The sequence below is a fragment of the Pteropus alecto genome, unplaced genomic scaffold (genome assembly GCF_000325575.1).
Source record: "Pteropus alecto unplaced genomic scaffold, ASM32557v1 scaffold42, whole genome shotgun sequence".
NCBI classification, from domain to species: Eukaryota; Metazoa; Chordata; class Mammalia; order Chiroptera; family Pteropodidae; genus Pteropus; species Pteropus alecto.
The window spans coordinates 12,127,719-12,151,651 of record NW_006434825.1 but is presented as its reverse complement, the minus strand read 5'-3'; the positions used below and the strand labels follow the sequence as shown (position 1 = coordinate 12,151,651).

Here is a 23,933-nt window from a genome sequence, read left to right as displayed (position 1 = left end):
TTTTTCTTTTTTAAACTCTTCTTTGACATTGATTCTGACATAGTCTCTTCCAACTCTAAATTCTTGAGATTCTAAGGTTCAACATGCTACTTTCCCACGACAAAAAGTGAATGACAGTTTCCTGATTTACATGAAAACGTGCTCAGCTCCCACCTCTTACCTGGAGCACCTGTGGGTCTGCGTGTGCCCAGAAGGGGGCCATGGTGCATCTGATCTTCCCTTCAGGGTCCATCTCAATGTCCCACCAGGAGAGAACCACCTGAGCTCGGCCAGAAGCCAGAAGTTCAAACTGCCTGCTATGGCAGGCTGATGAGCTACTGACTTGTTTGCTGAAGTCCACACTGCGGAATAATATTCAGGAACTTAAGCACATTTGAAGCTCACACACTTCATTTCTAAGCTTTTAGGGTGACCTCACCAACAATGAGATTTGTATGCAATGGACTTCTACCTTCAGAGGCAGGTGACATCAGCTAGGCTCTTTTCCACTCAAAAAGAACTTCCAAAGACCCCAACTCTACTAAACGTCTCAAAGAACCATTATCACCCAGGTTACTCCGTGGTACCTGAACATGGGCAGCACGTCGCTGAGGACAGTGAAGTCAGTGGGTGACACCTGGTTCAGCTGAATGTCATAGACAGAGGGTGCGCCAGGGCACCTCTCCATTTCTGGCGGGGGAACGATGACCCGCTCTCCATGTCTGGTCCGAACATGAATGGGAAACAGCTTGTTCCATGACCACATCTTTCTGGACTCCACCAGCTGAGCATAGACGTTTGCTCGGTGAGGCACTGCCTCGCAATTTTCCTAAGTTTATATTAAAAATCAATCAACCAATCAACCAACCAACCAACCAACCACCCACCCAATCAGGTACATTGACCCAATTGATCAAAAGAGGTTTATTCCTTAATATTAGGCCAGTTTAACATCTAACACCTTACCGCTATTAGTATACTTAACTGTTTTTGGCCTAAAAGCCCTTGGGGAAAAGAAAAGGAACTAGATTTGAAAAATACACGTTATGCCTAAAATGATTTATGTCAGATAAGTTCCTTGCTACCTGACACTATTAAATACTACAAAAATAAACCTTAATTGTCATCATGTGGATTAACTCCCACGTCGACCTTGAAGAAAGAGTCCAAGTCTGCCTGCTAAACACTAATTCTGGCACTGGGCTCACTGCTTCCCTTCAGTGCAGTTCTTGCCCAGACACCAGAAGCTCCTCACTGCACAGCTCAATGGACAAGTGTCCATCCTCAACTGACCTGACCTCCTGACCTCACCAGGAACCGCTGACCACTCTCTTCCCTTGGCTTTGGCTGCAGTCCTTTGTCCAGTTTTCCTCCTACCTCATTCATTCATCAACACCCTCTACAGACCAGGCACCAGGGGCCCAGCTGTGAAGAGGACACTCACAGCTACCACCACACAGAAATGACAGGCACAGGGCTTCTCTACCTCAGCACTAGTGACCTCTTGAGCCAGAAGATCCTTCATTGTGAGGGCTGTTCTGTGCATTGCAGAATGTTTAGCAATATCCCTGGCCTCTACTCACAAGATGACTGTAGCACCGTACTTAGTTGTGACACCAAAAATGTCTCCAGACACAGCTCTGGATGAGAAGCACTGCTCTAGGTGGATTCTCACTCCCCCTGTCTATCCCTCAGAGAAGGCTCCGCAGAGACCTGGTCTGGACCACCTTCTCCCTCCCTCCACATATGAGAGTGACTCCAACCACTCCGTCTTCATTTACCAAATACCATGTATCCAAAGGCTTCTTGGTCCTCTCTCTCTGGCTGACCCTCAGACAACTCAAACTCTCTGTCTAAACTAGACAAATCACCTTTACCCTTCCCCACCTTCCGGGCCCATTTCTCGAGTGTTGCCTGAGGCCCGCCTCAGCCGAGTGCCCGAATGACTCCAACCACCTTCTGACCAGTCCTGCTTCCCGACTGCTCTCCACATGCCTGCCTACATAAATCAATCCCCTGCTTGATCAAAACCTTTCTGTGGTACCGCCTTGCATTATGCAGCATGGCAACCTTTCTCGGCCTCGTGTTGCCCAACAATCTAGTCTTATCTCTAATGCCAGCTCTGGCACTGCCCACAAACTGAACAACTTGCAGGGTCTGGGAGCCACTGCACTGATTCACCTTTATGTTTTTGTGCGTGTAGATCTCCTCCACCACGAATACTCACGCTTGGCAGGCCGACACCTGATCACTCTTCAAGACTGACTCAGCTCAAACTTAGTCAGCGGAATCTCACCCCACTGACGACCACCAGGGCATACCTCAAACTCTACTGTGATGACCTGCTCACCTACCTGCCTCTCCAAGAGCTCACTTTCACATTCTTGGTACCCAAAAAAGGCAAAATGAAGGCGCTCAATAAATGTGTCTTCTGAGATCAATCCCTGGGTCAATGCCACATGGAATATCAGACACACTAGCAACCCAGTTCCATGACCTCCAGAGGGACAGGGCAATGGAAGCCTTTGTGTGCCAGCCCTAACTCCTTCAGTTAGGAATTAGGAATTAGGGTGGGCAGATGGGGACAGTGACTGGAGTGGACTATGCATACCTGGCTGCTACAGGCCAGCTGGGAGAGGAAACAGGACAGCTGTCTGCCCATTTTTTAATAAGATGAATTAGAGAAAGACAAACTGGGCAACGTAATTCTAAATACCTTGTTCTCTGTTTCAGGGATACATTTAGTTGGTGGTTTTAATGTGAAGAAATAGAAATTCTTACTAATGAAGTTACTAGAAAAAAATTTTACACTTTGGAAAAGATGAGAGTCTCACAAAGTGCATTGATCTGCAGAACAATTACATCATGTGCAGATTGTGTAAGTAGCATGGACTCTGGCCCCAACTACCCTGAAAAGAGCCCCCTTCCTCACTCTGAGGGCACCAAGAACCCCTAAAGAGGGTCCCTGGCCGGGACATTTGCAGGCTCACCTGGATGGTTCCCATAGGGCAGGTGCCGGCAGAAAAAGCAGACACTCATACCTCCCACCTGGCTTTGTCTCTGAGTTTCCACCTTCAGTTTATGTCCATACAAAAGCAAGACCAACATTTCCAAGATAATATTTTTAGCATGTCTCTCTTTTCAAAGAAAGTGACAAAGAGTGCCACCATCCCAACTCCTTTACTTAGAATGGCCTGGCCTTCAAGGCCTTCCACTCTCTTCCCCACTCTCTGCCATTAGCTCACAAGCTCCCCAGGCTGATATTCTCAGTGACCTACCAAGCAAGTCCTCTACCTGGGATACCTTTCCCTCTCCTCAGTGCCTTTCCAAATTCCACCCTCATCTTCTTCCTGACCCCTGACCTCTTCTACCAGTCTTAAATCAAATGTCTGTGGTGCTCCTGTCTGCTTCTCCATTTGGCCCAACCAGTCCTCACCATCACTGACGAGCGTGGGTGAGAAGCAATTAGGATGTCTTATACTTCTTCCTGGGCGCTAGAATACCTTACGCATAGGTGACACTCAAAGAATCTTTGCTGAATTGAATTGAAATAGTTTCTTGCCTTTTAACTCTAACCTACCAAGAAAGTCATAGGAGTCATAATTAAGGAGAACCAGAATCCTGCAGGAATCGAGGGGTGGCCAAGGGTACACAGAGGGGTACTAAAGGCTCGGGCTGTGAAGAGCATGGTGCATCAGCGAGAGCTATGTGCACTAGCTGAGATCACAACAAGACGCCTGAGAAAGGTCCTCGGTCCCCTACCTGCACGAGATGCCTGTGTGCGTGCTCATAGGAGGGCAGCGCTCCCTCCCCAATCAGTTCCGTGTCAAACAGCTCTGTGATCAGGATGTTGGCACGGCATGGCATGTCACCATCTGAGAAACACAAGGAAACAAGAGTCAGAAGCAACCTATGGACTAGAAAAAATATTTACAGCAAATACGTGCAAAACAAAAGGTTAAGAAATCATTAAATTGAAAGCACATACATGTGCTGAAGTATTTAGAATGTCTGCAACTGACTTTACAATGGTTTAGCAAAAAAAAATCCATATTTACACACACACACACACACACACATACTAACAACTGGTTAAGCCTTGGTTAAGAGAAAATGGGTGCTCACTGTACTACTCTTTGAACTTTTCTGTATACAAATTAATGAACTATTAATTATTAAATTAACAAAAATCATTTAAAAAAGCAAAAACTGAATGCTGGTACTTCAAATATTTCTAGGCTGCAGAGAGAGAGAGAGAAAACCAAAGCAACAATGAGAGGCTAATTGATTCCACTGATACTCTGGGTTCAGAATCACCAGTTCCTTACACTATATCCTACTGAATTAAGTTTGTTTCTTACTACCAAACAATTCCCCAGGTAACAGTTGTTTTGGGATAGTAGAGTTATGGAGGGTCTTTCTGTTAATTCCCTTTTCTAAATCTCTGTAATGTAATGTTACTTCTACAGTTATAATTTTTAATGAGCCAAGAGACAAAACAGACTTTGGAAGTGGTCATTCATCATGAAGAATTAACTAAACACTCATTATGGCTCATGAATTATAATTTGACAAGGCCCACTCATCTTCCCTACAGAGAAGACAAGTCTCATGGACGATGCAAGAAAAAAACAAGCATTAAAGTGTTTCAGAAAAGGGTACAGCAGGGAGCCTGAATCTTGAGTCATAGAGACCTGGGCTTTGATCCCGCTTTCTAGCCTTGAACCCTCAATGCTGACCATCAGTCACCTCATCTGTAAAATGGAGGGTAACAAGACCTGCTCCACATGATGGTAGTTACGATGGCAAAGGTAAAAACTGTTTACTTCTGTGAAGTACACTTGTGCTCAACGGCTGTATGATGTGAAAGGAGGCTGAGAAGAAACTTCTGTCTTCTGGCACAGAGAACACTCTTCTGAGTCATCCTGCCCATCCTCTCTGATATCACGTCAAACATCCACTGAAATACACTGTCCCAAACTGAGCCAACCACACCATACCGCGGTGTACCTGCTTCTCCCTCTGACGTTTCCACCTCACACAGTTCAGAAACCTGGGCATCATTTACTAGCTCCAGAAGAGCAGAGACCCTGACTGGCCTGTTCACCATTGTACCCCAGTACCTAGAACATTGCCTAGCAACCAATAATAGTCTGCAAACATTAGCTAAATTCTTGATTCCTCCCTCTCTGCCACCTTATAGCCAATCAATCAACGAGCCCTGCTAATTCTAGCTCCTGAATAATTTTTAAGCCAATTATGTAACTTAAAATGATTTGTCCGAATTTGTTTCAAATAAAGCTTTATGATCCAGTGAATTGCAACAAATAATCTTGAGAGCCTGGTATCTAGCATGTGAGTGACAATGTAGAAGGGTACAGAGTGTGCAGCAAGTGCCTGATGAGGGGCGGTTACCCCCGGTGCCTCATAAGTCTTCATCACATGACTGAATGGATGAATGAATGCTGCCGCCTGAGTCAGCTGCTATACATGCCTCAGTATGTAATCCATCCATCTCTGGGAAACAGGCAACAGGCTATTTTTAAAAAGGGCTAAGAACAGAACCTTGGATAACATGTATTTGGGAGAGAAAGCAAGCTACAAAAGAGAACCAAGGTTGGGAGATGTCACTGAGGCCTGGGAAGAGTTTCCAGAAAGAATGAATGGCAGAAGTACCCAAGTTGCAGTGTTTGAGAGGAAAAGCAGAAGGAAGATCATCAGCCTTGGCAATGAGAAACCCACCTGTCAAGCTGGGGGAGTGGAAACAAAGTCTCACAAGGGGTTAAGGACTAAGCAAAGTTGGCAATTTACTCACTAAACAAATATTACTGAATCGTTTCGTGCCAGCCATGTGAGGTATGGAATGGAATAATTAATAAGACGACACAGTCCATGACGTCAAGATGCTTCAGCTATGTGGGGATGTAGACATTAAATACATCATTACATAATAGCTGCTACAAAGGAAAAATATTAAGAAAGCATATGAGGGGCCTGGCCTAATGCAGGTTGTGTGTGAACAACACACAGCCTGTAGAGGGGCACAGAGTCACAGAGAGCATGACATTGCAAAAGCTGCTCTGTGGATCAGTCTCTGTGCTGCCAAGACAGAAAAACTTTAAAAAATAAATAATCTCCACCTCTGGCCAAAATAGAATAACCAGGATCAGACTTATCCACCCACTATAATCAACCAGAAAACCAGACAAAACATATGAAACAAGTGTTTTCAGATACTGAAAAAGAGGAAGCACAGTTTGTTCCCAAGAAGGGAAACAAAGTGACCCCTACTATCACTTGGCTTTTATCCAGCAGGAACTTTCCAGACAACAGTACAAGAAAAGAGAAATCAAGCAGAGCACAGCAATCTGGCTGAGTTCAGGAGACAGTAACTGAAGTTCAGGGAAGTAGAGGCAATGGGACTTGTAGGGGAGAGAACCAGAGAGAAAGTTACACAGGAAAGGGGCTTCAGAAATCTGCACAGGGCTCCCCTTACGTCTCTTGTTGAATATATTCACATGTACATAGGGTAAGACTCTAGAAGGCCAGGCAAAGGTTGACCATGTAGCTACAAGCTGAACAATCTCCAGAGCTCACATATGACTGGGTAACATTCTAGCTATGATCACCCAGCACACGCACTCAGCAGAGACCCCAGAAAGGTCACATCCTACCAGTATGGTTGAAGTAGTCTTAGACCAGGGTCCCACCCTTCACCCTGGGACGTTTGGCAATGTCTGGAGACATTTTTGGTTGGCACAAATAGTGAGGGGGAGGGAGGTGCTACCAGCTTCTAATGTTTAGAGGCCAGGGGTAAGCATCCTACAATGCACAGGATAACTACCCCTGGCACCCAACAAAAAATTACCAGGCCCAAAAGGTCAGCGGTGCTGCTGCTGAGAAACCCTAACTTAAAGCTATTCTAACCGGCTTCAACAAAGCTTAGAAACAAGCCTTAGAAGGATCTAATTGATTTGCAAGTAACCCATGCCCAGCAAAGCTTTTAAAAGAAGACGATAAAACCCAGCACTCAGCGGTGTAAAATTCCCAATACACATACTACTCAAATAAAAATTACCAGACATGCCAAGAAGGAAAATGTAACCACAACTAAGATTAAAAATTCATCAATATGACAAACCCCAAAAAGACAGAGATGATATAAATAGAAGATAAGGATGGTAAAACAGCTAATGTAAATATGTTAAATATTTTAAAAAAACACATAAGCACGATGAGGAGAATAATGGAAGTTATAAAAAGAATCAAATGGAACTTTAGAGATGAAAAATACAATACCAGAAATGAAAAGTTCACCAGATGTGCTTAACAGCAGATTAGACACTGGAAAAGAAAAGATCAGTGAACCTAAAGACCCATATGAGAAACTATTAGTCTCCATCAATAGGTGAAAGGATAAACAAACTGTTATGTCCACACACAGAGTGCTGCTCAGCAACAGAAGAGAACGAACTCTTGATACACAGAACACGAATGAATCTCAAAAGCAACATACTATGAAAAAGAAAGCAGGCACAAAGAGGACACATTGTACGATTCCACTTCCTCGAAATTTTAGAGAAGGCAGAGCTAATCTATATTGAAACAAGCAGGTCAGTGGCTGTCTAGGGCCAGGGCTATGGGAGGAATTGATGTAAATGATCATGAAGAATTTCTTTGGGCATGATGGAGATATTCTATTATCTTGATTGTGGTGCTGTTTACAAGTGTGTTTAAATTTGTCAAAATTCATCGAACTATACACTTAAAATGGGTGTATTCATTTTAGGTAACCTATACCTCCAATAATGTTGATTAAAAATAGAATAAGGATTTGTGTATTCTTTTGTATGTGTTTTAAAAAATAAAGGGGACACGAATCTCTTCTTTTGCATATGTTTCAGATTCTCCATAAAAAAAATTTTTTAATGGGAGAAAAAGGTTGACTTTAGGCAGATAGTCCATTCTAAAACACTACATTTTTAAAAAGTTGGGGTGATATCCATAACCTCACTCCAGCAGCTTATTTTACAAATCTTTACACTGTGCTCTACAGGTATCAGTGGCATGTGAAATTTTAGAACTCTTAGACTATAAAAAACATTCTGGAAACCCAGAGAGATTGTGCTATACAAGCAAATTTCTCACGTTGGACGCTGAAGCACAATGTCAGAACTAAGCAAAACTCTTGCTGCTATCTACTTAGTTTCACTTCTGTCTGATAAAACTCGAAACTCAGAGTGCTGAACCACAAAAGAATTCCAACTTATTCAAGCGAAAGATTTCATTTGCATCACAGCTATTTCTCTTATTAGCTCTGGTTTACTAATTGCTGATTTGTTTTAGCTAGTAGAAAAACAAACTAGCAGAGAAGCAAAGTGCTTATTTTCAGACCACCACAACCACATGGAGAGGCCCCATATCTCTGCAATTACCTGGAAACACCTATTCCAGGTAACTTGAATAAGCTTTTTCTTCTCTTTTACAAAAAGCAAGAAAAGCTTCCAACACTAGATGTGTTCATCTTACCTGGCCCTATGGTCACTTCTGTGGAATGCTTGTTGATAACCTTAATCTTATCACTGAAGCCATTTTTCTCTACAATCTTCACAGCAGCATCAGCCATGGGCTTGAAAACCTAGAAATTAGAGCCGAAAACCAAGAAATATGAGCAATCAATTTAATAACATGCTAACACCCAAGGTCAGCAAGATGTTCCTTGATTCTGGTCTTAAGATCTGAAGTAAAAGAAGCCTCCACTCCAGAAATTCCTTCTGAATATAAAAAATGTGCTTTTGTTACCATTCGCAACATAGACAAATATTTCTTTCGGCTGATTTAATCTAAATAAGACTTCATTCTGTAACAATACTTTATTCTCCAAATGTGTATCATGAAAATGCACAGGAACGAGATTCCTCTGAGTTTAACTTGCAGCTAGAAGTTCCCATTACATGCCAGGCACAGGGGGGATGCGGGGGCGTGCCAAGAAGGTTGCATTATCTAGTAAGGGCAGCAGATGTCGGTGCCACGCTAAAAGGAACCAAAGAGAGAACTTGCCTCACAAAACCATAATCTGTGACTTGGGACAAGATGCATCCAATACTCTTTAGATAAAAGTGAGACTGTTACTGTGTTAGACCTAAGCGTAAGCAGGTCACCCTTCTGCTCAAAACTGTCCCCAGTCCTCACTGCTGGCAGAAGATCGCCTATATTTTCTTATGGTATTTGAGGCCCTTCATGATACAGACCACCTTGCTTCTCCCCACCACCAGCTCTTGCCTCAATCTCCATCTGCCCCCCGCAACTGATGTTCCAGCCACACTCACTGTTCCAAGGCAAACCTGAGCCTTCCCTGCCCTAGCTCCACTTGCCAAAGCAAACTGAACTTTCCAGGGCAGCACAAACCTTTGGAAGAATATAAACCAAAATTTTAACAATGGTTAACTTTGAGGTAACACACTATTTTATTTTATATTTATCAAATTTTCTATAGATATGTATTATATATATATTATCAGGAAAAAAAACATGTTTAATGTTTTATTACAGGAAAGAAATAGCAGATTGCCAAATTATTGAAAAGGTAATAAGATAGCTGGCTCAGCAGAGACATTTAATATAGTGGCTCTCTGTCTACAGCCATGCCACCCTGAACATGCCTGATTCCGTCTAATCTTGGAAGCTAAGCAGGGTAGGGCCTGGTTAGTACTTGGATGGGAGACCACCTAGGAAGACCGGGTGCTGTAGGCATAAGTAAAGTAAGTAAGTAAAGTAAGTAAGTAAAGTAAGTAGGTAAAGTAAGTAAGTAAGTAAAGTAAGTAAGTAAATAAATAAAAATATAGTAGTGGCTCTCAACCTTGGTGCACATTCAAAAATCCCAATGCCCAGGCCACATCCCAGAATAATTAAATCAAAATTGGGGGGGAGGGGTGCAGACATTAGTATTTTTTAAAGCTCCTCAGTGATCCTGACATGTAAACAAGGCTGAGAATCACTGTTTTCAGAGGAGAAAACATGCACCTAGAGGAAGAAATTGTGTCTGATTCAGCTCTACATCCTCAGAACTTGGCGCTGTGCTTGGCACGGAGTGAGCGCTCTGTGAATGCTCACTGAACAAATGAATGGGCAAAGTGCAAGGAGCATAACGGACTTCCCACACAAGCAGCAGGACACACGACTAAGGAGCATGGCTCACCTCGATGGCATAGCAGAAGTCAGCACCTGCTGTGACCGCCATCATCGACAAGAGTCCCGTGCCGGTACCAATGTCAAGAACCAAGGCTTTCTGTCCTCTTTCCTTCACCCTGCTCACAGCAGCCCGGATACCCTGGTAGTATTTTACATTCTAAGAGAAAGAGAGAAATAGCTGTAACTTTATAACAGTTATTATAAATAAATAGAAAGGTACTTTGTGAAGTCCTAGAGTCACCGTTGGCAAAAGCTGTGTCAGTCATGACCCTGTGGCCTTTCTGGCCCCGTGAGGAATAGCACTGACTAGTGGAGTCAGCCAGGCCTTGCAAGACCCCAAGAGCCTGGGTCAGCCTCTCACCCTTTATGAAGCAGCTGTCTTCCCCCGACACCCACTCTTCCATACTCCGCTTAGTGATGCTGGGGCTGGGGCTCTGGAAACACCGTCTTTTTCCAGCTGTTAGGTATGGAAACAGGGGAAACTACAAGGTGACTGGAAGGTAGGAGAAGGGAGAAAGCTTGTTCCTTCCCGTATGGCTGCTGCTCTCATCGGTGTCTTCCCAGGAGCAGCAGCTGGTTCCAGAAGGCAGATCCTGCCAGGACTCCCCTAAACAGCCTCTCTTCCGGATTCTCTGAGGTAGGAGCAGCACTCAGCAGAGATCCCTCTCAGAGACTGGAGCACCAGCACCACAGGGCCTCTCCTCCATGCTTCTAGGTTCTAAAAACCCCAAGCTTCTCCCTTTGCTTCCCCAGCCCTAGGCAAGGTAACTGCTTCCTGCTTTTACAACCACTGGTTTACCTCGGTGCTCTCATCTGTTTCCCAGTCCTCCCACACCCGTATAACAAATTTCCTCTGTTGAAATATGTAATTTGGCTGTTGGTTTCCTTACTGGACTCTAATTCATACAGCCTCCATGTCTAAAATACATTTTCCCACTCAGGAAATGACTTCTTTGCATCGTGAAGGTTTTTAGTTCATGTCTTTAGTAACTTCCCAGAAAAATTTTCCATCTCTAAGAGTTTGTCTGAATAAGTACCCTGATCATGGGAAAATATTTGTAAATCCTTTTAAATGTGCTGATGATCTGGCAAGTTAGTAAGGAATATTAAAAAGTCAAACAATTGAAGTGGATCCACCCCTGGTGAGCCTTTAGATGACAATAATACCAGCTGACACCTTGAGCACAGCCTGCAAGAGACCCAGAGCCAAGGCACCCAGCTAAGCGAAGCCCAGATTTCTCACCCACAGAATCTGTGAGATAATAAATGCTTTAAGCCATTAAACTTTGAGATAATTTGTTATCCAGCAACAGATAACTAATACAGGACTGGCATCAAAAGGACCATATTCTCTGACCACCGTACAATCAAGTTAGAAATCTCAATAACAAAAATATAAAGAAAAAAAGATTTTGAACATTAAGAAATTCTAAATTTACAGGTATAAGACAAAATAAAAAAAAAAGAATTAGAAACTATCTAGAACTGAATAATAAAAAAATTACATATCAAAACTCATGGGATAGCTAAAACAATATTTGGAGAGAAATGCATTAAAAAAGACAAAAAATGAAGCATCCACCTCAAAAATTAGAAAAAGGACTACCAATATAAACCTCAAATAAGTAGACGAATAAAAATAAAGAACAAATATTAAGCAACTAGGAAACAAACATAGAGATCAACGAGGATAAAAGTTCATTATTTCAAAAGACTAATAAAAAAAGGTAGAGGGAGAGAAATAAGTACAAGTAACCAAAAAGTGAGAATGAAAGGAAGGGCGGTGATGGGGGCTGTGATAATGTGCACACCACAGGTATTAAAGAGATTAAAGGATATCATGAACAACTTTTAGCAAATACATCTTTTAAAAAATTAGATGAAGTAGACAACATTTTATAGAGATTCTACCCAACACACTAGAATAAGGAGAAATGGAATAAGATCTAGAAAAAAAATAAAGTCATTTTTCACAGATGAGATGAATGCAAAACAACAGCAACAACAATCCAAATACCTACAGGTAATTATTAGAATTAAGAGAACTTAAAAAGGTTACAGGATTCTAAATCAATAAATAAAAATCAACTGAAATTTTATAAATCAGCAACAGCCTTTAAAATCTTGCAAAAGGATTTCTTAAACAAGAGACAAAAAGCACCAACTGATAAAGGAAATATGAAACAAATTTGACATGAACTTAAGAACTCATGTTTATCAGATTAAAAAAAACCTACGAACTAAGAAAAGACATCTGCAATACATACAACTGACAAGATTTGTACCCAGAATATATAAAGAACTCCTATAAATTACTAAATCATAAAAGAGAAAACATGAATAGCCAGTAAACAAATGAAAAGAGCTCATGTTCAGTAGTATTCAGGGGAATGCAAGTCAAAACTATAACAAGAGATTAGTTCAAACCTACCAGATTGTCAAAAATGTTAAAAACTGGTTAATACCAAATACTGGTAAGGATGTAGATCAATAAGAACTATCGTAAACACGCAGTGAAAGTATAAACTGACATGATCCCTTAGGATAAGAATTTGACATTACCTAGCAGAGCTGAACACACCCAAATGCCCAGCAATTCCATTCCCAAGAGTGTACAACCTACAGAAAAGTGTACCAGAGTATACAATGTTCCAGCAGCACTATTTAAAAGAGCAAGAAGCTGGAAACAGCAGAATGGGTAAATAATGACACAGTCACACAATGGAATCCATACAGCAGTGAAAATGAATGAACTACAGCTACGTGCAAAATGAATGAATCTCAAAAACAAGGCTGAGCAAAAAGACAAGTCACAAACACAGTATAGCTCCATTATTTAAAGTTCAAAAACGGGCAAAATAAAGAATTTATTTTTTAAGAATACAAAGTAGGAGATAAAACTATAAAGAAAAGCAAGGGAATGACTGATACAGAATTCGAGACAGTAGAAACTTCTGGGCCAGAGCCAGGAACACAATCAAGGAGTAGACAGGGGAATTGTGACAGTAACGTTCTATTTCCTAAAGCTGAGTGGCGAGTCTATGAGCATTTATTTTATTCTTCTTCTTTAAATTGTGCATATGTATTTTATACTCTTTTGAATTATATATTTTTGAAGTTTTTGAAAGATTAAAAGTTTTTTAAATAAGTATGGTACCAGACCTCAAAATAGTAACACTGAACTCTACAAGAAAATGAAATGATTATGTCAAGATTCTGAAGTGATTTCCAAAATAGAAACCGTATTCGGCCTAAGTCTTTAGTGTAAGGGTAGAAAAAATAAGATTTTAGATATGTCAAGTCTCAAAAACCTTACCTCCCAATGTACCCTCTCACAAGAAACTGAGGAAGGATGTGCTTCACCAAAAAGACTTAGCCGCACAGGAAGACATGGGATCTAGGAAATGGAAGGCCCCATAGAAAAAGAGAAGTGAAGAAAATCTGCAGCAGGACAATAAAAAATGCCAGGCTGACAGATACACGGCAGGTCTAGAAAAGCACTGGATCCAGACTGGAGCAGGTCAAAATGATCCCAGAAATACTCTCCAAGAAGATAAACTGACAGAATAGCTGATTGTTTGACCTTTCCTTCTGAAAAGACATTTAGACAATTGGGGGAAAGTTTGGGCATAAAAGAATGACATGTAAATAGAAAAAAAAGCCAAAATAAGATAATTATTAACAGAGCTATGCAAGAGAGGAAAACTAATCAGAGTATATCACATAGCTCAACTGTGAATAGTGTTTAAATAGTTGTAACAAAGTAAATATGAATTTAACTAACATACTTATACAATTCTTACCTCTTAACAACCCTTTAAAAGGAAGTACTATTGTTATCCTTATTTTACAGATGAGAAAACAGAGGCACAAAGAGTTTAAGTGACTTGCTAACTGAAACTCTGAATATTGATTTCGCAAAAATTATAACAGTATTGGGAGGAAAGAGGAACAAGTTGGAAAGCGGTGAATAAAAACCAAATTCTTAGCTCTCACAGTGGCCATTCCATAGATAATAGCTATTTAGATACGGATTTAAACACAAAACAAACAGCTCAGAGAGAAGAAAGGAGGTGGCCTCTGAGGTTAAACATGAAAAGGTTTTGTCTTTGGGAAATGATATAGCAGGGGACTGCTATTTTTCACAATAAGCCTTATAGAACTATTTGATATATAAAGTAAGTGCATTTATGTCTTGGATAAAATCACTATGGCATTTTATGTTATGTGCTTCCTACCACAAAAAAAAAAAAAGTTAAAAAAATCAGTATGGCAATTGTTACAATTGTTGAACTAGGAAAATGACCATCAAATACATTATATCCCTAAAAAGCAGGGGGCAGTTTTCTCTGGGTAGCTGTGGCTGTGAGGCTACAGGAGTGGGGCTGAAAGCTGGCCTGGGAGTTTCAGGCCAGCCCATGAGTTAGCTGACCACCTGAGAACCCTGATAAGCAGCATCCTGAATAGTAAACCAGAGTTGACATACTCTTTGAATGACACCTATTAAATTAGCTATACTTTTTAATTACCAATTTTGAAGATACTACAGGGAAATCAGAGCCCTCTTAAAAGGCAATTTGGCAGCGGCAGTGTCCATCAAGAGTCATACCTATGTTTATTACTGTAGACTACACTAAAGAAGATATACAGAGAGATGGCAAATAAGCACATGAAAAGATATCTGAAATCATGTCATTAGAAAAATGAAAATTACAAATACAAAGTTAAATGTATGTTTAACACACAGACCCAGCAATTCTACTCTTATATATCTGCCAGAAAGAAATGAAAACACATGTCTACACAAAGACTTGTATGTGAAGGTTTACGATAGGACTATTCAAAATTCAAAACAGTCCAAAACTAGAAACAATCTAAATGTCCATCAACTAGTAAACAGATAAACAAAATATAGTATATTTATATAATGGGATATTATTTAGCAATAAAAAGAAACGAATACCAATACATACTCAACATGAATGAACCTTAAAAACATGATGAAAATACATATAAGATATATATCATATGATTTCATTAATGTAAAAGTTATATAAAAGGCAAAACTATACGGAGAGAAAGCAGATCAGTGGCTGCCTGGGGCTAGGATGGGCACCGAGATTGACTCCAATCAGGCATGACATAATTTTATGAAATAATGAAAGTGTACTAAAAAAACAAAACAAAATAAAAATGTAAGACACCATGCAAAAGTATAGAGAAATGTGTTTATCTTGGCTCTGCCATTAACCAGCAAGTTCTGATCCCATTTTCTTATGGTAAGTGGAAAGCAGAAGTTAATAGTTAAATAACGAATGTTCGGCCAAGGGGCTTGAATTTACCTCGAAAGCAGTGAGAGGCACTGAAGGGTTTTAAGTAAAGAGTAACATGGTCAGATTGGCATTTCAGAAAGACCCCTTGGGCTGCTATGTAGAGGATAGAAAAGACGGGCCAACACCTGTAAACGAGGGCTGAGCAGGCAGTGAGGTTGAAAGATCCATAGAATGTGAAGACAGACTGGAGGTTCAGTTGAAGGAAAAGGTCCCATCCTTCAGGCTTGGCTGACTGGATGGATGGCAACACCATTTGTCCAAATCCCCTGGAAGCTGGAGCAAAATCCCCTTAGTTTGCAGACAACACTAAAATCTGAGAGGCTCGCAGCCACGGGAGTCTAAAAAGCCAAGACCATTAAGCTAGAGAGGAGTAGACAAATGCTAAGAACAATATTCGTTCCACATTCTATAATTCCCCAACAGTTCATGAAAGGTTCTCGGATATCCAATTTAAATTAGGAAGGTACATAGTGCCTTTCGTGTAGCCTACACACTAATGATACTTAAAAAGTTCATTCTGTCACAGTGTGTCCAAGAAGTACATAGGCTGAGCAGTTAACCAAGGCTGGGTGAAGGAGACGAAAATGGCCCATGACCACCCTTATCACATTCGTGATGCCCCTCCTGCTCTGCACTGCTCAGTTTTTAAGCTTGGTCCTGCATCCTTCTCCTTCAAGCCTCCTAACTTCCAAACCATCTAGATGAAATGGTCAAGCACTCTAGTAGACCAGGAAATTCTGGGTTGTTAACATCATAAGACAAGAACTGCAGCAGTCCCTAACTCAGATAAAAGAAAACTCAGATAAAAAAAAAAAAATCAAAGAGGAAAGCTGAGATATAATTCTGCAATGAAAGTCAAATCTGCTTTACAAAAAAGTCTACAGTGACCTCTAGAGATTTTATTTTTAAATTACAAATGACTACACAATGTGAAACATCATACAATTAGAGAATTTTTATTTAGAGAATATCATGGAGATCAGCTAATACATCCCACTCATTTTAAATCCTAATAAATGAGGTCCATGGAGGTTCCATGTTTTCTCCAAAGTTACACTCAGGTCGAGAGCAGAGCCAAAAGTAGGACCCAGCCTCCATACTGACTCCCAGCATCATTCTAACATCAGGCCTTCAGCAGTTTTTAAACTGCTTGTGGGGTTTTAGAAACCCACATCAAGATAATGGTTTCCAAAAAATAAAAAAAAATTTTAAAGATAATGGTTTCCTTTTATACTTACTCTGTCTTTGTCATGCAGCATATCAGCATAAGAAGATCTTAAAAAAAAAAAAAGACAGGTGAGAAACCTTTGCTAATAATGACATACATCAACATATGAGTATATTCACATATATAAATGCATTTTTAAATCAGACAGAACAAACATCCAGGCTGATTTTAAACTATTTTCATAGTTATATGCTGTCATTCTCCAGTACTGCAGAAAAAATCTGACAGATGTTTATTTTCGGCAAAGAACCTCAGACCCAAGAATGCTCTGGTAGTTTGCCCTGTCGCAGTAACTCCAAAGCCACTAGCATATTGATCATGTTATATATCATACTTTCCCTCAGAATAACTCAGACTCAATTTGTCTAATACTAACATAATCTTGCATACACTTGTACTTTGGGATAATCACAGATGTAATACCAGGAAGAAGAACTGAGGAAAGGAACAGTATACACTTGCTGTAAACGTGACGGGTATCATGCCCAGCACACACCCTTATGACATCAGAAAAACTAAGCGTTCACCAAATTGCAGAGTGTTAAAGGGAGTTGCTTATCCATATTTTCTATTGTAGCAATTTATAAATTTGAAAACCTCTGGTAAGGTCAAGATGGGCCCACAGAATTCAGCAGGCGGAGCCCAAAGATGCTTTCTGAGAGTTCCAAGTGAGAGCCAAGGCATTCTAAATAGAGGACCTCCAGCTTCTGGTTAACATCAGTCACAGCAGCGCTTATTTTAAATGTAGATTCCCAAAATACACACAAAAAGATTCTGATCCAGAAGACAGGGGTGGAAGTTTAGAAATGTGCACTTGAACTGGTGCTCCAGGCAACTGTGACACAGGCACCCCTTACTCTACACTTGGAGGAGCACGACACTAAAAAAATAGGGTTCTTTTACGGCACGCCAAAGTTTTGACATCTGAACCCATCTATGAATGTTTAGTTCAAATCGGGTCTTCTCTTCCTTCCTTCACTTTATAAGAGGATTTTTCACTCCCCATCTTCCCTGCCTCACCACCCGCTCACTCTCCACCACTCCACCGACATCGTTCTCCCTAAGCACCAGCAGCTTACTCCAAATGCTAACATCCAGGGCTCTCTGACTGTGCCGGATGCTGCCTCTTCCTGAAACGCTTTCCTCCTTTCCATTCTGGCCATTCCCTCCTGGTTCTCCTGCCTCCTCAGCTATTCCAGGACTCCTCCTTCAGCCCTCTATCTTTCTCATTCCACACCCTCTTTAAAAGCCTCAGTTTCAACTCTAGTAACTGCGAATTATCTCCAGACCCACATATCTGCCCACTGGCATCCCTACTGGATGTCCAAATACCTAGTCTCCGTCATCTTCCCCTCCCCAACACCAGCAGTTCCTCCTGTGTTCTCCCTCTCAGCAAACAACAGCTCCATCCACCTAGCCACTCTAACCAGAAATCTTGGTGCTGCTTGAATTTTCTCTTTTCTGAATCACTGCATCCAATGAGTGATCAAACTCAAGCTCCCTCAAAGCTGTCTCCTCCTCTCCACCTCTACTGCCTCTGCTTTGGGGTTGCAAAATCCATCCAAGGGTCTCCACTCCCTCCAACCCACCTTCCACACTGCTCTCAGTGAGTGTTCCAAAATGTAACCTAATCCTTTTCCGCCCATTTAACATCTCAATCGCTCAGAAAATAATGTCCAAAATGTTTAGAAAGTAGTATTTTTGAGTCCTTATTCTGTGTCAGACATTGTATTTATTCGATCATCAAATAATCCTACAATAAAGGTATTATTATGAGATGTATATTACACTGAGGCATATATTATTGTATCACATATTGAGAAATATATTATATTGAGGCTCAGAGAAATAGCTTGACCAATGGCACAAAATTAAATGACAGAGCCCAGATGTATACTCACGTTCCTCTTCCTGTGTCTTGCTACCACCCTTTACGACACGACCTCTGCTACCTTTTCAGCCTCCTCTCTTACCATAGCTCTACTTTTGATCCACCCTCTAGCACATCGAACTGCCAGCCGCTCCCCAGACCAGCTCATCTAGGAAGTTTACACGTAATCCCTGCTGCTCAGAAAGCAATTTCCCTCCATTTAGATTTGGGAAATCACTCCATCATGCTTAGCCCAGCTGGCTCTTGCTGCTTCCATGAACTTTTGTGCCCATTTCCACTGGCCTTTATATAACTGCACTGTAATTTTTTATATGTCTGTCTCTTCCACAAAACTGCCTGCTTCTTAAAGATGGGAATCTTAAATTCTTCATTTTGGTATTCACAGCCCTAGCACAGTGCTGGCATGTTGCATGCACTCAATGATTGCTAAATAATAGTAACTCACATACTTTTAAACATCCCTTTAAAGAAATAAATGCATTTTTCACTTTTCCAAGAAGTTAACCATATGAGGAATGGGTCACTATTTCAGTGACACAAGTGAATGATTAAGTTTCATAAATTCTATTACTACTACTGAACCTTGGGTCCTCTTTGCCACTAGACAGATCGTCTGGTAAGGCTGCGACAGAATGTCTGACTCCCCACACAGGCATGATTCAGCCTAACTCCCACACAAACCTACCTAGCTGAGCACACTTGCTCCTGACCAACATCTGCCAGATCGGAAGCACTGGGTGACAGCCTATTACATACTCAGGCTGGATTCCGAGGCATTTGCTTGAGATCAAGTGCACCCTGCTACGGCCAACTGTGAACACATCTTTGTTACCTGGCAATCTCCTGGTGGTAATCATAGTGCTCATCTTCCTCCAGCCACTCCACGGATCCTGTGGTCGGATTGGCTCGCCCACAGAAGACCTTCATGGTGCTAATCAGCTCCTGGGTTTTAGCAGAGAAAAGAAGCCTAAAGCAGCCTTGCCAGTTCACGTCTTGTGGACAGGTCAGATCATCAGAAATCTATTTGCATCATAATGCCCAAGAATGTAGAAGAAAAAAAAATGTTAAAAGGCAAGAAAACTAAAGGAAAAAATTTGACAAAAATGTCAAAGCCATTGAAAATAGTTGGTTAATCATTATTTGAATCTTTCCAGCAAGAGTTATTTGGTTTTCCAGTCTGCAGAGAAGATCAAAAACTATAAAACGTAAGTTCAAAATGCTATCTGGAAACTTCAGCAGTCCTCAGGGATTCCAATAGGGTCAAATGAGCCTCACACGTGCATTTGGGTGCAGCCTCAGATGAAGGCAGGTGAGAAGGGAAATAAAGCAGAGGAAAGGGATAGTAGGAAAGAACAAAGAGAGACTGGGGTGGTGGTAAAGGAGTGTCACCAATACTGCCTCAGGATACTAAACACTTAGTTTAAGGAAAAATACAAAGATAGAGCAATTCAAACAAACTAGGAAAACCAGCATCTAAACACGTAAGTCACAGCTATACCAAACACGGACAATCCCAGAAATACAAGGTTGAGCTCCCCCCACCCCAAAAAAAAGCAAATCACAGAATACATATAATATTACATTTATATAAAATTTACTATTGTACACAACAGAACATATTCTTCAGGAATCACACTAAAAAGCATAGCAAGGAATAAAGATAGTGGTTACCTTTAAGAGGGAAGGGAAAAAGATGAGATCAAGGAGGGCCACACAGGGGACTTCAAAAATAATATTGTTCTTTTTCTAACACTGAGTGGTGGGAATACAGGTGTTCATGACACTGTCATTCTTTATGCCTTGCTATTTTTTATGATTACTTCCTATCTACTCAATACTTATTTTTAAAAGCAATTTTTAAAAATCTTTCATCAAAAACAATTTTTGCTTCAAATAAATGTCACCAGATAAAATGTCTTGTATGAGCTTTCCCTGCAAAGAAATCTATTTCTGAGAGACAGAGGAACACCAAAGCTCAAAGTCTGAAGGCATTTCTTAGCAGGTGCAGGCTCTCCCAATGCCCTCCCTCTTACCATTTAGAAAACAGCAAGTGCTCCACTCTCCTTCATTTCTTGTTAAACACTGATCCATCTTCAGGAAACCTGCTTGTTTTTGTGGTGGAGGTCCCCTAAACATTCCTGAGGCATCTTATTGGCCAGAGTTACTTTCATTTGAAATTATCTAGACTAAACATTGAATTCTCATACAAGAAGATGGAAAACATTCTTTTCTGAAAAGACTCAGGCAGTCACTAGCCTGATTCAAAGATGTCAATTTGTCTTTTAGTAAAACACTACTTGTAAAATCTTAGCATATCTATCCTCTAATCTAGTGGCTCTCAAACATTCTGACAACCCCAGCAAGAAATGTACTTTACAGAGGGACACAATATATGCACACACAAATATAAAGTTTCAAAAAATAATATTTAGCCTTCCTATGGTCAAGGCCCTGATGTATTTCATCCTATTTCAATTTTATTTAATTGCTGATCATGATCCACTAAATTGGATGTCATAACTCACCAATGGGTTGCAACCTAGTATGAAAAGCATTGCTAGACTCAGCTCTGCACATCTCATATTTCTTTTAAAAAGACAGAGTATCTAGAACTACCAGAATCTGTAATGTGCTTTAGAAAATTTTGTCCAACAAATGCTGTAGAAAGAAATGACGACTTGCTGAATGTTCAGGGAAGGCTTAAAGGATGAGTAGATTTTAGGTGGGCGTGAGGAGTGGGCGTGAGGAGAGGGCACTACACCAGATTAGACAGGTTTAGACAGTCATGCACAGTGAATAAATCAGTTCAGCTGACATGAAACTGAAGGAGTCAAACATGCTGGTAGGGTCCACACTCTGGAGGATCCAGAAACCCTTACCCTGTGGTCCATGTGGAATCAATTCTAAAGTCGTTTAAAGCTTAAGAGTGTAGTAAAGAACTTTAATTTGGGGGATTCCCTTTTTGTTTGCATTGTTGCTAAGGTTATAACTGTAGAGAAGTCATTGGTTTCACATAAATCTAAATGAATGCTTGAGGATGGGAACCATGTCCTGTAACCTCTTTGGGTGAGCACTACATGTTCTACAGATAAATCCCTTCATCTATTATTATGATCTGTCCTCTCCCTAAGGAGCCCACACTCCAGATTCAAGAGATATTATGACCCTCTCATTCTCCAAGAGATGTGAACTTGAACCATGCCAAGCTCCAACTGGTCAGATTACAAAGCTGATGTTTGGTTCATTCATTCAAAACTTACTAAGTATCTTCTATATGCCAAGGCACTGTGTTAGGGACTGGAGGACAACCATAAACAAGACAGAGTAGGTCCCTGGCCTCCTAAATATTAGTCTCTAATGGGGGAGAAACCAAATATAAAAAATTACAGACTATAATGCAAGAAAGGAAATACACAAGATGCCTATGAGAGTAACAAGGTTATGGAAAGGCTCGCTGAGGAAGGCGGCATTTGAGACCTGCAAGATAACCCAGGTTAAAAGTTGAGGAAGAGTAGTACTTATATTTCAGGAATCCTTACCCCAACTATTCCAAGAAAAACCCTTAATGTGGAAAGAACTTGGTGCATAAGCAAAAACTGACAAAAACTTGAGTGACTGAAAAGAGTGTGAGCAGAAGAAATGATACGAGATTAAGTGTGAGCTTTGGAAAGGTGTTTGGATTTTATATTAAACACACTGGGAGCTCCTGAAGGGTTTTAAGCAGGAGACTGTCCATGTCAGGTGTTCACTTTTACAGGGCAGTTTCTGGCTAGTGTGTGGTGAATAAACTGGCTTCTAACTACGAACTTCAGACCACAGCGATTGAGAAAAGCGAGCCCATCAGCAGTTCTCTGAATCAGAGAACCGTGGCCCTGTTAGGGGTGCGATGTTTGGAGCTCCTTATGATTGCGGTGCAGGTCTCTGTAGCTGAGGGGAGACTCTGGGTACGTCCTATGATCCAGGTCACCGCGGAGGTGGCTCCACTACGGACCCAGCAAGCGTCAATCAGCCGAGAGGAGGGCAGAGCCGCGGCCTGCCTGCAACCCCGGTCTCCCGCCAGCCCAAGCGCTCCGAGCCGTCCCATGCTGATTCTACAAAGGTGGTCGAGAGTCCTGAAAAGATGCGTATCCCACGTTCGGAGTACGCCCACACCAGGGCTCCGGCTGGCTGCACCCGGGACTCTAAACGCGACTACACCTTCCCAACCCGCCCAGCGCCTCACCGGCAGCGGGAATCGCTCCGTTCACTTCCGCCGCCACTACCACGCTACCGCGGCCAGGGTGAGCGAAGGCCTTCGCGCACCGGCTGAGCGTGCCAGGGGCAGGGCCGGAAGCGGAACTTAAAGGCTCTCCCGTCCGCCCCAGCATCCCCCACAAGGCTCCGCGACAGCCGCTATGGAGGCTGGCAGGGCAGCTGTTCTCCGCGTGAAGCGGAAGCGCAGCGCGGAGCCCGCAGAAGCTCTTGTCCTCGCATGTAAACGTCTCCGGAGCGACCCAGTCCAGTTGGCGGCCCAAAATACGCTCCCCGAGGGTCTGGAGAGGGCAGCAGAGAATAATGTCTTCCAGTTGGTGGCCACCGTGCGCTCCCAGGTATTGGGCAGGGATGGAGCCGGTGTGGAGGGGATCTTAGAGACAACCGGGGTGAAATTGTATCCCTGATCCCACACGAACCCCTGCCTACGCTGGCTCCCCTCCCCTACCGCCCTCCAGGAGGAGCCTGTCCAGCCGCTTGTGCGGGCCGCCTTACGCCCACCACAGGGCAGCCAGCAGCGTATCCGGCGCAACCTCCGCACGTCGGTTCGGGAGATCCGGCAGGAGGGCCGCTACAGGGTCGTCTCTAGCCGCCGATCCTCAGGGATTCCTTCGGGTGGCCTAGAGTCTGAGGACACGCCCGGAAACCCAGAAGCCGCCGACGACGTAGGCTTCCAGCTATTCGACCTGGTCCATGAAGAAGATCCAGAGGCCGCTGCCGCAGGTTCCTGCGACGTAAGTACACGCCGGGAGGAAAGCTGGGCTATGGACGGATAGCGCCAGGAGTCTGGGCGCTAAGTAAACACACAGTTAAGATGCCCAGGGCTTCTTCACTTTTTATTGGTGGATGATCCATCCGGTTTGATAACCTAATTTTTACAGATTAGTTTATCCATTCAGCGAGTATTTACCGAGTGCCCAGTAGTGCCAGGCATTGGTTTTAGGTTCTGTGGATATAGCACTGAGGACCTAGCATTCAGGTAGAGGAGGAAAACAGTAATAAATTCTGTGTCAGATGGTGATATGGGCTATAAGGGGGAGGGAGGAAACAGCAGGGAAAG

General features: G+C 42.1%; 2 protein-coding genes and 1 non-coding gene across 5 annotated transcripts in view; 2 read left to right on the top strand and 1 right to left on the bottom strand.

Annotated features, from left to right (window-relative positions):
• Positions 1 to 22,977, bottom strand: part of PRMT7 (protein arginine methyltransferase 7) — a 36,185-nt gene extending 13,208 nt beyond the window's left edge. Inside the window, exons 1-8 of one of the 3 annotated variants that reach the window (XM_006909795.3) lie at positions 22,845 to 22,977; positions 19,455 to 19,642; positions 16,742 to 16,778; positions 10,178 to 10,327; positions 8,509 to 8,617; positions 3,742 to 3,854; positions 567 to 808; positions 161 to 341 (exon numbers count right to left, since the gene is read on the bottom strand). In XM_006909795.3, coding sequence (XP_006909857.1) covers positions 161 to 341; positions 567 to 808; positions 3,742 to 3,854; positions 8,509 to 8,617; positions 10,178 to 10,327; positions 16,742 to 16,778; positions 19,455 to 19,549 — 927 coding nt within the window. In that variant the 5' untranslated portion in view covers positions 19,550 to 19,642; positions 22,845 to 22,977. Of the gene's footprint in view, positions 1 to 160; positions 342 to 566; positions 809 to 3,741; positions 3,855 to 8,508; positions 8,618 to 10,177; positions 10,328 to 16,741; positions 16,779 to 19,454; positions 19,643 to 20,655; positions 22,806 to 22,844 lie in introns of those variants that run through there. The other 2 variants (XM_006909796.3, XM_015587695.2) reach the window with 2 other exon arrangements.
• Positions 9,614 to 9,732, top strand: LOC112478175. The gene has a single exon (XR_003045739.1). It is a non-coding gene; the product is annotated as a 5S ribosomal RNA (ribosomal RNA).
• A 1-nt stretch (position 22,978) lies between the features above and the next one.
• SLC7A6OS (solute carrier family 7 member 6 opposite strand) overlaps positions 22,979 to 23,933 on the top strand; it is a 6,534-nt gene continuing 5,579 nt past the window's right edge. Inside the window, exons 1-2 of the mRNA XM_006909794.3 lie at positions 22,979 to 23,211; positions 23,332 to 23,607. Coding sequence (XP_006909856.1) covers positions 23,017 to 23,211; positions 23,332 to 23,607 — 471 coding nt within the window. The 5' untranslated portion in view covers positions 22,979 to 23,016. The remainder of the gene's footprint in view (positions 23,212 to 23,331; positions 23,608 to 23,933) is intronic.